Source organism: Pelophylax lessonae (assembly GCF_965119305.1).
Source record: "Pelophylax lessonae genome assembly, chromosome: 4".
NCBI lineage: Eukaryota > Metazoa > Chordata > Amphibia > Anura > Ranidae > Pelophylax > Pelophylax lessonae.
Window position 1 is genome coordinate 519,744,108 of NC_138771.1, and position 13,569 is coordinate 519,757,676.

Sequence of the window (13,569 nt, forward strand, 5' to 3'; positions counted from 1 at the left end):
TGCCCAGCAGTGATGCCTATCAGTGCCCAGCAGTGATGCCAAACAGTGCTGCCTATCAGTGTCCATAAGTGTCACCTATTAATGCCACCTATCATTGCTGCATATTAGTGCCACCTCATCAGTGCCCTTCAGTATCGCCTCATTAGTGCCCCCTCATCAGCGCACATCAGTGTAGGACAAAAAAAAAACGTATTTAACAATATTCTGATAAAAACTTTTTTTTTTTGCTAAGAAAAGAAAAAAACACTCCAGCAGTGATTAAATACCACCAAAAGAAAACTATTTGTGTGAAAAAAAAAAAAGATAAAAATTTAATTTGGGTACAGCATTTCATCACCACGCAATTGTCATTAAGCCCAGGTTCACACTGAGACCGTTTTGAAATTGTGCGAGTTCAGCTGAACACACTTTTAAGCCGGCATTTCAGTCCAACTTGAGGCGATTTCACAAACGTGTGCGGGTTCATGTACAGATGTCTATGGAAATCGCCCCCCCCCCAAAAATGTAGTACAGAACCTACTTTTGGGAATCTGTGCAGTGCTGAAAAGTCAGCATTGCACCGATTCAGACAGTACCATTACCGGCAATTGCCTCAGATTTGACATGTCAGATCAGACCAATGTGATATTGGGTTCAAAGTGTGACAGCGCTGAAAGCTGAAAATTGGCCTGGGCAGGAAGGGGGGTAAAAGTGCCCGGTATTAAAGCGGTTAAAGAGGAGACTTGCCAAAAAGTGGAAATTATAATAATATATATGAGGTTTACACTTTTACTTCCCAAAGAATATGTAATTCTGTATAGTCAGTATTGCGGTTTACACACATTTTCCATACAGTACAGCAAGTTGTATGCAGATCTCGACCTTGCCTTAAAATTTCCAGCTTAGACCTACCTCTCACACACCATGCCACCCTATTGTTTAGTAAAGCCACCCAGTGAGAAAAGAAGCTTAGGCTGTAGAGAGAGTAGGGCAAAGCTTGCACTCTAGTAGACTGGCAAATAAATACAGTGGCCCCTATTAATGAGCTAATGATTTTTCGCTGCATTTACTTTCATCATCTGATCAGTTTTAATGCCATGTGTTCACTTTAGCGTTCTAGTCAAAATAATTCAAAAATATGTCCTCAATGGAATGCAATATAGCTTTTTTAAAATGGTCACTAATGAAGCACCGAATGTAGCAATGATTTAAAGTGACACTTAAAATGAAACTGTTTATTCAGAATGCTAGACAACCCAAGCGATAAAATCCTGCAGAGCTGTGTTCTAATAAGAAATAAAAATGATATGAAAAACGGCATAAAAGATCACCACACCAGCTCTTTGCAATTTGTATTCCACATTAAAAACCTGCTCGTCTGGATTTTTATGGCTCCTCTTACGGAATTAACAAAAGGAAGAAGGCGGATTCTGACGGCTCCAAAAATTTATGCCACTATTCTAAGGTGCAGCTGGAGGCAAAACTGATTATTCCAGAAAATAAATGGCGGCTGACTCATTTGCCATCTGCTGCCAGAGGTAAAGCTGGCAATCACAGCGACGTACCTCCCGCAAGTCGTTGTCTAATCCGAGGTGCTCCGAGTGCTGCCGCTGGCGGTCCTTTCTCCTTTGCGCTGTGGCATTCCGGCTGACCCAGCGACTGTGGAGACAAGCCAAAAAATCAGCGGGAGGGAAATTAATTAGCATTATTCATTTCACAATATGGGCTTAATTCTGCTATAAAACAATATTCTAAATGGAATATTTTGTTATGTACATGTACTCTTTAACAGCTGTTTATTCAGTCCTCTTAATTGTTAAAAGGTAAGCTCCAGTTCAGAAAAAAATAAAAAATTATATTATAATATATATATTACACACACACATATACATACACATACATACATACATACATACATACACACACACACCACCGATACTGACTTTTGCAGCTTTTTGCCATCACTCATTTTACCTGCTTAAAGTGGTTGTAAATTATTACATATACCCAGTGAAAGGGCTATCCTCAGGTGATACACAGAGAATAAACAAATCCTACATATGTTGTACCTGTATATCAGTAGTCTTCTCTTCTCTACATCCGTTCAAAGTGCTGAATTTATTAAGCTTGTCCGAATTTATTAAGCTTGTCTGAGAGCTCAGAAAAAAAAAAAAAAGGGGGCGGAGAGCTGAAGTTACACTTACAGGGCTCAGCGATGAGAGCTCTGAGAGCTGATTGGAAGGACAGATCCCCCCCCCCCCTTTCACACAGCTCACAGGAATATAGCTGAGGTTAATCAGCTGGAAATCCCTACCCTGTCACCCATTTCCTATTTCTTGGGTCAAGAAAAATTGTCAGAAGGGATTCATGCTGGGAGAAGAGGAACAAAGCAGTATACATAAATGACAATTTGTGCTCCTAATTGAGACAAGTACACACTATAGAGTGCTAGGCTTTGTTCAAATTTACCACCAGAATAAGGATACGTTTTTCGTATTTTTCAGCTTCAAAATTGCTTCGTTTAAAATTATACACCATGACTGTTTTTCCTTTCCCAGTAGAAATTGAAGGCTATTGCAAATCTACTTTAGTTACAGGACAGGTTTACTTTAGTACAAAATAAGCCTGTTTAAACCTAAAATGTACAAGTTGTCCTTACTTACTGTGAACTTTGTTTTTCCATGTTTGATTTTCAATAAACTTTACGGAAAAAAAAAATTATTGTCTGAGGTTTATAACCAGTTTAGGCTCTAAAAAGCAAAGTATTTTCTTAAGGAAAAACACATAACCTCCTCCTCTTATGCCCCTCCATCCAAAACACTGTCATATGACAGATATGAGCAGGTAACTAACTTGGTAAGCTCTGACACAGACAAGAAGCTCACAAATGGATTAGACTTGAGGCACAGTGCCAAACAGAGCAACAGTAGCTTGGGGGTGAGGGGTAGGCCTGCCAAGAGAACGTATCACATTGTCCTGAATGGACAGACCCACAGATAACTAAGTTATTGGCTATAACAGCTACACAAATTTGGGAATGGAAAAAACTGCCATTGCACTTCCTGACAGAAAAGGCAATGGATTATTTAAGCACCCAGGGTAAGCCCATAGCAAGCCTTTGGATGACTAACCTATTTCCAGGTTTGCTGCATGTCCACATTAAGAGGTGGCAAGTGCACTAAAAAGAAAACCATAAAACCATTTTTACTTGTTGTTTATTGGTCCGTTCATGAGAACATCAGCCTGCAGCTTAGGAAAGAAGCCTTGCTCGTATTTCCCTTGCCCGATCTTCATATCCAGCAAGTGCGGGTGTATGGCTGTGTGATCAATCTTCATCAGACGCTGCTCGACAGAGAGAGCTGAAACACATATCAAATAGAAGTTTAAGACATATTCCTGCAGTCCATTTCCAGCAAGTCTTGGTGCAACTGAATGTTACGTTTTTTACACTTGGGTGGAAAATTAACTAAAATGGAAACTGGACATCCAGGACTTCTTGCTGGCCCTGCCTTTTTCCACATAATTCTTGAATCCTGATTAGGACCTGAATTTAGGTGCCTGAATTTCAGCACTGCTGTTATTTAAATACTTGGTAAACCAAGTCAGGTTCACTTTAAAGTAAACATGTAGTCCTACAAAAGATACTGGACTGAGTCCCCTACAATTAGGTGCCAGATTAGATTTTCAGGTCCCCCTCTTTATTTAGGCCTATGTTGACAGGCTTTGGGTCTCTGTTGATGAGCAATGGTTGCTTTAGACATCCATTTGAGACGCTTTTGAGATAGTTTAGATTTAGAATGTAATGACTGGTGCATTTGATGACCTTCTGACCTGCTTTAAGGTGCTTTGCTTTCCCATAGACCTGTATGTGGTGGCAAACAATTCTGATGCAAACAAAATTCTGTTGACATAGGCCTCAATGCTGCTAAAACTGATAGTTAAGCATAAAGCCAGTATTTGCACATTCTTAGTTCCAATCCCCTGCTCTCAACACAAAAAACGTGTGTTATGCAGCAAATACTATTATGTGGGGTAGGTGCAAGGGGTAGGGTAGGCGTTGGGATGGTGCCTGCTCTGTTGGAGAACATAATCAGGCTCTGATGGTGCTCTTTTTCAAAAGAACATGGGACCATAAAGTACTATCTGACATCTTATGGAGCCCAAAAATAAAGGGATGAAGACAAGCAGCGTTAGGCAGTCCAGGAAAAAGGGGCATAGAAATTGTCTTTAGCATGACTACAGGCATGCTTTTAAATTTCAGCAGCAGCAAGCTTTTCATTTTTACTGTAGAATGCAGTGGGGTAGGGTTGGAGCCTCTGCTAGGATTTTTATGCTGTGGTCTAGAAATTGTCTTCCTGTCCAAACAGTGGGAGAGGGAAACCAGGAAGCAAGAAGAATCTCCCAAGAAGAGCCATCAGAAAGTACAACTCAGCAGAAGCTCCATCCATTCCCTACTTTATTTAAAACTAAAAGGTAAAGTTTGGGCTGCAGCTGAGCTTTACATGCATAAATGGGAGCTGCTGCTCAAGGCAAACTGAGGATAGCATTTATTTTCTTTACACAGGTCATAAAATGCTTTGAAATGATTGCCAAAGGCAAGTCTATTATCTCCATTTTTCCTGTTCTAAAACAAATCAGTGCATTTAGGCTGCAGTTATGTGAGAAATGTCAAAGTGAAAACATGGACACAAACTCATGCAAGTGGCAGAAAAATCAAACAGTGAGTTATTTTAATTTCCAATAAACACACAATTACTAGCCGCCTGGTTGACTTCTACATATAGTTCATGGGGTTTGGGGGCTTCAATGTCAACAGTAGTTAATCTGAGCAGAGCTAAATAATCTGTAAAGAAGAAACAATTTATGGCATTATTAATGGGCATATTGGCACATAACCATTCCCCTTTACATTGTAGATATAGGACTTAATGAAGGAAAGTCAAAATTTTACAATAGAGTTAGTAGGTTTGCCTTGTCAGCTTAAGAATATGTGGAATACCTTGGTTTAGTCTCATTATCTTCCCTTCTTCTCCCCTCACACACATGCTATCTACCTATCTAATGGTCCCAAAATTATGGCAAGTCGAGGGTGGGTTCTGGAAAAAAAAAAAACCTGTGATAGACCCTTGAGGGTGGGATATTACAGCTGTGGTCCAAATGGATAGCAGTGACGCCATTCTCCCAAGTATGTAATGGTGCTTTGGCCTGGTGAGTACCTCTTAGGCTGGACATAGGGGAGGTTTTTTTTTTTTTTTTTTTTTTTTTTTTTTTCTTCTTCATTCAACCCACTGCTTAAACAAGGAAAAAAAAAAAAAAGGGACTTGATTCCCCCATCCACATGTTCTACGTCAATGGGAGAATCCTCCACGCTGTGCTATTGTTTTCTGACAGTGGAGAGACTTTACTACTTTCAGAACATACTGATCAGTGCTGCCTACTATAGCTAGCCGTGCTGATTGAGCAGCAAAAATCCAACAGGGCGGTACAACCAACCTGCCCATATATGGATCGAAATTCATCTAGTTACTGCTGAACCAGCCGAAATTTCGAGCCATGTATTGCTGGCTTTAGACAAGGGCATTATCACATTGTAGGAGCTCACATACTCCCCATCCCCAGAAGCATCAGGTATTACTGCCATCTGTTGTGGAAGGAGAAAGATAGAGGAGCACTGGTGGGAGACCTCTCTGCAAAACAGTGTCAATTAGTCCTGAATGGCCAAAGTAATAGTCCCTTTAAAAGCTGAAGTTTAGGCATGAACAATTTTTACATTGGTCCAGCTTGAAACATATAGATGCCATATTCTCTTGTAGAAGCTTGAAAGCACTGTAGTAGGGACTGCTACTACAGTGATTTCCACTAGCTACCAGGTCCCGTGCCAAATGGCTGCCCTATGCACACATACTATTATATATATATATATACATACACAGTGCATTGCGAAAGTATTCGGCCACCCTGAAATCTGACCTTTTGCCACATTTCAGGCTTCAAACAAAGATATAAAACTGTAATTTTTTGTGAAGAAACAACAACAAGTGGGACACAATCATGAAGTGGAACGAAATTAATTGGATATTTCAAACTTTAACAAATAAAAAACTGAAAAAGTGAGCGTGCAGAATTATTCAGCCCCCTAAAGTTAATACTTTGTAGCGCCTCCTCTTGCTGCGATTACAGCTTGGGGTATGTCTCTATCAGTTTTGCACATCGAGAGACTGAAATTGTTGCCCATTCCTCCTTGCAAAAGAGCTCGAGCTCAGTGAGGTTGGATGGAGAGCGTTTGTGAACAGCAGTTTTCAGTTCTTTCCACAGATTCTCGATTGGATTCAGGTCTGGACTTTGACTTGGCCATTCTAACACCTGGATATGTTTGTTTGTGAACCATTCCATTGTAGATTTTGCTTTATGTTTTGGATCATTGTCTTGTTGGAAGACAAATCTCCGTCCCAGTCTCAGGTCTTTTGCAGACTCCATCAGGTTTTCTTCCAGAATGGTCCTGTATTTGGCTCCATCCATCTTCCCATCAATTTTAACCATCTTCCCTGTCCCTGCTGAAGAAAAGCAGGCCCAAACCATGATGCTGCCACCACCATGTTTGACAGTGGGGATGGTGTGTTCAGGGTGATGAGCTGTGTTGCTTTTAAACCAAACATAACGTTTTGCATTTTTGCCAAAAAATCGGATTTTTGTAAGATCTTACCGTAAAATCCTTTTCTCTTAGCTCATTGACAAACGTAGTCTTCTTGATTCACAAGAACTGGGTTATGTTGTCTCCGCAGGAGTAGGACTAGGCAGAAAAGAAAAAACGTTCTGGCTCCACCCTAGGGGCAGTCCCAGAGGGTATATCCTCCCTCTCTCTGCTACAAGGCATCAGTTCTGTCACAAAGCAGCAACAGAGAATTTAACCCAACCCAACTCAATGATAGAGGGGCGGGTACTACGTCTGTCAATGAGCTAAGAGAAAAGGATTTTACGGTAAGATCTTACAAAAATCCGATTTTCTCTGTCGCTCATTGACAGACGAAGTCTTCTTGATTCACAAGAACTGGGACATCTAGAAGCAGTGCCACAAATGAGGGGTGGGATTGACAGAAATCAAAATCCAATCTAGAAGGCCCAACCGGTGCCAAACTAGAAGTTTTAAAGGCTCATTATAAACAAAGAATGAGACTCAAATAAAAATTCCAACGGAAAAAAACCCTCGAGGTAGACCACTGGTCTCCTCAAATGGCGGCCTGCAAAACCTTGCGGCCAAACGAGGCATCAGACGATGCCATTACATCAACTTTATAATGTTTTGTAAAGGTATGCACCGACGACCAGGTAGCCACCTTGCACACCTGGACCACTGACGCCTGATGGCGAAAGGCCCATGACGCACTAAGTGCCCGAGTGGAGTGCGCCATAACAGGGAACGGGGGCTCCCGACCCTTAATAGAATAAGCCTGTACCACCGTCTGTCTGATCCATTTGGAAATAGTCGCGGCAGATGCAGGCAACCCCTTTTTGGGTCCATCCGGGACCACAAAAAGTGAATCCGTCTTGCGAAACGAGTCTGTCGTTTTCAAGTATACCCTGATCGCCCGGACCACATCCAAGGAGTGCAAAGCAAACTCCCGAGGATGACTGGGCTTAGGACACAGGGAAGGTAATACAATTTCTTCATTCAGATGAAATTCTGAAACCACTTTTGGTAGGAAGGATGGATTCGGACGAAGAACCACCTTATCTCTATGAACCACCAGATATGGGGAACGACAAGATAATGCGGCCAGTTCTGACACCCTGCGTGCAGAAGTGATAGCCACCAAGAAGGCCACCTTCTGGGACAACGTAGGTAGAGGGAGATTCCTAATATCTTCAAAGGGAGGTTTCTGAAGAACCGACAATACTAAATTAAGATCCCAGGGTGGTAACGGCGCGCGCACTGGCGGAGCCAGATGTCGCACCCCCTGGATGAAATTCCGCACCAAGGAATGAGTAGCCAAAGGCTTCTGAAAGAAGATAGCTAATGCTGAGACCTGACCCTTGATAGTACTCAAGGCCAGTTTCTGCTCAACCCCTTGTTGCAGAAAAGCTAATATTCGGCTAACCGAATAAGACCGTGGACAGAACCCCAGAGGTTCACACCATGCAATGTAGGACTTCCATGTGCGATGATAAATCTTTCTGGAAGTCGCTTTCCTTGCTTTAACTAGAGTAGGAATAACTGAAGCTGACAAACCCTTGTCCTTCAGCACCTGGGTCTCAATAGCCAGGCCGTTAAAGCCAGCGATCGTAAAGCAGGATGGAAGATCGGTCCCTGAGACAGTAGGTCCTCCCTGAGAGGAAGTCTCCACGGGACGTCCGCCACCAGTCTGACCAAGTCGGCGTACCACGCTCGGCGAGGCCAGTCCGGAGCTACCAGGATTACTGGAATTCCTTCCTCCTCTATCCTGCGAAGAAGTCTTGGCAGTAACCCGAGAGGAGGGAAGGCATACATTAGCTGGTATTGCCCCCACGGGGCGATCAGTGCGTCTGCGGTCTCTGCTAGAGGATCGCGGGAGCGAGCCACGAATCTCTGTACTTTCCTGTTGAATCGTGATGCCAACAGATCCACATCCGGGGTGCCCCAACGTAGGCACAACTGGTGGAAAACTTCTGGATGGAGGGACCATTCCCCCTGATCCAGAGTCTGACGGCTGAGATAATCTGCCTGCCAATTTTCCACCCCCGGAATGAACACCGCAGAGATCGCTGGAACAAATCGTTCCGCCCAGCGAAGAATGCAAGCCACTTCCTTGGCCGCTCGGACACTCTTGGTGCCCCCCTGGTGATTGACATAAGCCACGGCCGTGGCGTTGTCCGACTGGATCCGAACCGGGCTGCCCTGGAGCTGCTCGGCCCAGTGAATCAGACAAAGTCTGATCGCTCTCAGTTCCAATACATTTATCAGCAACCTGGATTCTTCCGGGGACCAAAGTCCCTGGACAGATAACTGACCGAGAATTCCTCCCCATCCGGATAGGCTGGCATCCGTGGTCACTATCGTCCAATATATTGGCAGAAATTACTTTCCCTGGCTGAGCATCGGAGACCGAAGCCACCAGACCAGAGACTCTCTGGTCTGTTTGCTCAATCGGATCCGATTGTCCAGGGATTCCGGATTCCGATTCCATCTGAGAAGAATCTCTTGCTGAAGAATTCGGGTATGGGACTGGGCAAATGGGACTGCTTCGAAGGAAGCCACCATCAACTCCAGAACCCTCATGCAAGTCCGAAGAGAAGACCAGCTGTTGGATAGTAACAACTGGACTGCTAATTGAATCTTCCGGAGTTTCCCTACCGGAAGGAAAACTCTTGTCCTGACTGTGTCTAGAATTAGACCCAGATATTCGAGCTTCTGGGTGGGAACCAGAAATGACTTTTGCTGGTTCACCAGCCACCCGAATTCCTGTAAAGTAATCATAGTAATTTCTATGTTTTGTAGCAGGGTCTGAGGAGACTCTGCATGAAGCAGGAGATCGTCTAGGTAACCTAGAATCGATATGCCTCTTTTGCGCAGTAGTGCCAACATTGGGGCCAACACCTTCGTGAAGACCCGAGGAGCCGTGGCGAGACCGAAAGGTAACGCCACAAACTGATAGTGGTTCTCTTCTACGGAAAAGCGTAGAAACCGCTGATGTCCTGCGAAAATGGGAATGTGAAGATAGGCGTCCTTGATGTCTATGGACGCTAGGACATCCCCTGGATGCAGGAAGGCTGCTACTGTGCGAATGGATTCCATCTTGAATTTTCTTATGTTGAGAAAGGAATTGAGTGCCCTTAAGTCCAGAATTGGACGCACTTTGCCCTCTTTCCTGGGTATTGTAAATAGGTTTGAATAAAACCCCTGAAAACGTTCTGTCCAAGGAACGTGGACTACCACTCCTTGTTGTAGTAAATCCGTGACTGCTCTCCGCAGATCTTCTAGACGATCCGGGGATAGTCAGATATTGGAAGGTAAGAATCGCGCCGGTGGGAGAGATCGAAACTCGATCTTGTACCCTGACCTTATGACTTTGCAAACCCACTTGTCCGGGATTCTGGAAAGCCATGGATCCGGGAACCGGCGAAGACGTCCCCCCACCCCAGTTATGGGTGGGGGTGCACCTTCAGGCTTTGGACGATTTATCTTCAGGTCTGGAGGGGGCGGGCTTTTGCTTGCCCGACCAACGTCCCCTGAAGCCCCCTGAAGGAGCTTTGGAGGACTTAATTTTTTTACCAGCGGGACGAAAAAACTTTTTGTGAGCAGAGAAAGAAGGCCCTCGTCTTTGACGAGGTCCTTTACCTTTAACATTTTGCGGTAAAAAGGTGCTCTTTCCTCCTGTGAGATCCTTAATGATCTCATCTAAGTTGGCTCCAAATAGACGCTCTCCTAAAAAGGGGATATTAGCCAATGCTTTTTTGGAACCTTGGTCGGCTAACCAACCTTTTAGCCACAGTGTACGCCTGAGAACCACTGCTGAAAACTGATGCTCGCGCCAATAATGGAGTGGCGTCTAACGCCGCATCACACACAAACTGTAACCCCTGTATCATTTGTTCCAACAAATCTGATACCGCCTGAGGGACTTCTTCTAAGTCCCGGCGCAACCACTTGGTCCATTCAGTTACAGTCTGTGAAACCAGTCCAATAGCAATTATTGGTCTGAAAGCTGATCCAATCAAGGAAAACATGGTGCGAGACATAGCTTCTATCTTGCGATCCACTGGATCTTTAAAAGACGGGGCGTCTTCTAAAGGAATAACCGTGGCTTTATTCAATCTAGCAATTGGTGAATCCACCACAGGTGGTTCTGTCCATTTCTTAATGAGGTTTTCCTCAAGCGGAAAACGCCTGTTAATGCGTTTAGAAATAGCAGAAGTGCGTTTTGGCAGACTCCATTCTTCTTTGATTGGATTGCCAAAACATTTGGGCAATGGAAAAACCTTTGCTACTTTGATGCGTTTTTTAGTCCCAAAGGGGATTTCAGTTTCAGCTATTTCCGACGGAATACCCTGTAATCTTAAGGTTTCTTGAACAGATACAATGAGTGCGTTTACCAACGCTTCCTCTCGGGCTATGGCTGATGCCGAAACATCCTCCTCACTGTCTGAAGAGACAGTACCCGAGACACCAATCCCAGATGAAGTACCTGCAACTACAGAAATAGGCTCAGATTCTGAATCCGAAGTTTCAGATAATAAGGGGTTAGGCGGGGGTCGCTTTCTTGCGCCCTGTCCCTGACAAGCCACTTCCACCCGGGACACAAAAGTTTCCATAATAGCTGACAATGATTCAACCGTCAGTGGGGTGCTGGAGGATCCTGCAGACACCTCGAGGGGATCCGGTGGAGATACATGAGTGGCAGGGTCCATGTTAATTCAGGACACCTCTGCCAGAAAAAACAAAAACTTTTTTTTTTTTTATGTGTATCCCCCTAGCGCAATAGCGCCCCTCAGAGTACCTGCTTCTCGATCCCCACAGAGAGAGAGAGGGACCCTCAAGGCTCACCACCCGATGCAGAGAAGTTTCCAACCAACTGCAGTCAGCGTCTGTCTTTTACAGACTGGAAAGAGCTGTGTTACTTTTCCCGGGTAGAAGGACGTGGCTCCGCCCCCTGTGTACGCCTTCCGGCGTTCCCAGCTCTCCACGAGGTAGCTGGGCTCATCAAACCTGGCCGCCCCATACAGGAGACAATAGACTCCAAAAACATGGCGGCCGGCGTGACCTGAGGACATTCATGCACCCGGTCTACGGCAAAATGGCGGCGGACTGCCGAAATCGTTTTTCCCAGCACATCCACCTGCATCTCTGCTAAATGGCGGTTTATCGATCTGCAGGAGGTACACTACAATTAAGGTAGGATTATACCTCCTATGTCTGCTGTAATACTACAGTCTGCTGGGTAGAGTGTTAGCTCTCAAACCAAGTCCACTTCCCACCAAACACATGCTGTATTTACAAGGGGGACTTTTAGTGTCAGACAGATACTGACCATGTATGGAGGGGCCCATAATTCATACTGCCTCATAACGAGGAAAAAAGGGAACGTTTACTCACCATACCGAACCGACAGGCACCCTTTCTTCACAATACCCTCTCCACCGGGGTGGGGGGTTGTGGACCACTCCGGACGCCTCGACTCTCTGGTTCCTGGCGTCCAAGCGAGACTTTTAACTCGCAAGGTCAGTCCCTCCAATGGGACTCCGTCGCGGCCGACCCAGCGCGGAGCTCTGGTCTGCACGCGCTCGTAGGCAGAAACCGGGGTGACCACTGGATCTCAACATCCAGCCCGTCGCCCGGCTCCGCATACTTACTTGAATGTGTCGCGGCCGACCAAGCGCAATGCAATGGTCTGCGCGCGCTCGTAGGCCGGCTGGGGTGACCACTGGTGTCGCCCAGTCCGGCGTATTTGCTTGAAGATCTCACAGGAAAAAACACTGGAGAAAAAACTACCTAAAAAATATTTTTTCTAAAAAAAAAAATCTTGCCAGGACCAGAGATCCCAGCAAGGAACTTAGGTCCTTACTCCTGACTAGACAGAAAAAAACTGATGCCTTGTAGCAGAGAGAGGGAGGATATACCCTCTGGGACTGCCCCTAGGGTGGAGCCAGAACGTTTTTTCTTTTCTGCCTAGTCCTACTCCTGCGGAGACAACATAACTCAGTTCTTGTGAATCAAGAAGACTACGTCTGTCAATGAGCGACAGAGAAAGTTTGATTTTGGTTTCATCTGACCAGAGCACCTTCTTCCACATGTTTGGTGTGTCTCCCAGGTGGCTTGTGGCAAACTTTAAACGACACTTTTTATGGATATCTTTAAGAAATGGCTTTCTTCTTGCCTCTCTGTCCATAGGACAACAATCGGTCGTATACTGCACAAATCTGGCCTTTATGGAAGAGTCTCCCACCTCAGCTGTAGATCTCTGCAGTTCATCCAGAATGATCATGGGCCCCTTGGCTGCATCTCTGATCAGTCTTCTCCTTGTATGAGCTGAAAGTTTAGAGGGACGGCCAGGTCTTCGTAGATTTGCAGTGGTCTGATACTCCTTCCATTTCAATATTATCGCTTGCAAAGTGCTCCTTGGGATGTTTAAAGCTTGAGAAATCTTTTTGTATCCAAATCCGGCTTTAAACTTCTCCACCTGCCTGGTGAGTTTCTTGTTCTTCATGATGCTCTCTGCGCTTTAAACGGACCTCTGAGACTATCACAGTGCAGGTGCATTTATACAGAGACTAGATTACACACAGGTGGATTCTATTTATCATCATTAGTCATTTAGGTCAACATTGGATAATGCAGAGATCCTCACTGAACTTCTGGAGAGAGTTTGCTGCACTGAAAGTAAAGGGGCTGAATAATTTTGCATGCCCAATTTTTCAGTTTTTTATTTGTTAACAAAGTTTGAAATATCCAATAAATTTCGTTCCACTTCATGATTGTGTCCCACTTGTTGTTGATTCTTCACAAAAAAACAGTTGTATATCTTTAGGTTTGAAATGTGACAAAAGGTCGCAAAGTTCAAGGGGGCCGAATACTTTCGCAAGGCACTGTGTGTGTGTGTGTATATATGTATATATATA

The 13,569-nt window shown here is 44.6% G+C and overlaps 1 protein-coding gene across 2 annotated transcripts in view; it reads right to left on the reverse strand.

The window, feature by feature from the left end:
• The window catches only part of DENND5B (DENN domain containing 5B), a 198,461-nt gene that overhangs the window by 75,442 nt on the left and 109,450 nt on the right, over window positions 1-13,569 (reverse strand). For both annotated transcript variants that reach the window (XM_082257218.1, XM_082257217.1), the window contains 2 exons: window positions 3,188-3,338; window positions 1,545-1,638 (listed from right to left, as the gene is read on the reverse strand). In XM_082257218.1, the coding sequence (XP_082113344.1) occupies window positions 1,545-1,638; window positions 3,188-3,338 (245 nt within the window). The remainder of the gene's footprint in view (window positions 1-1,544; window positions 1,639-3,187; window positions 3,339-13,569) is intronic.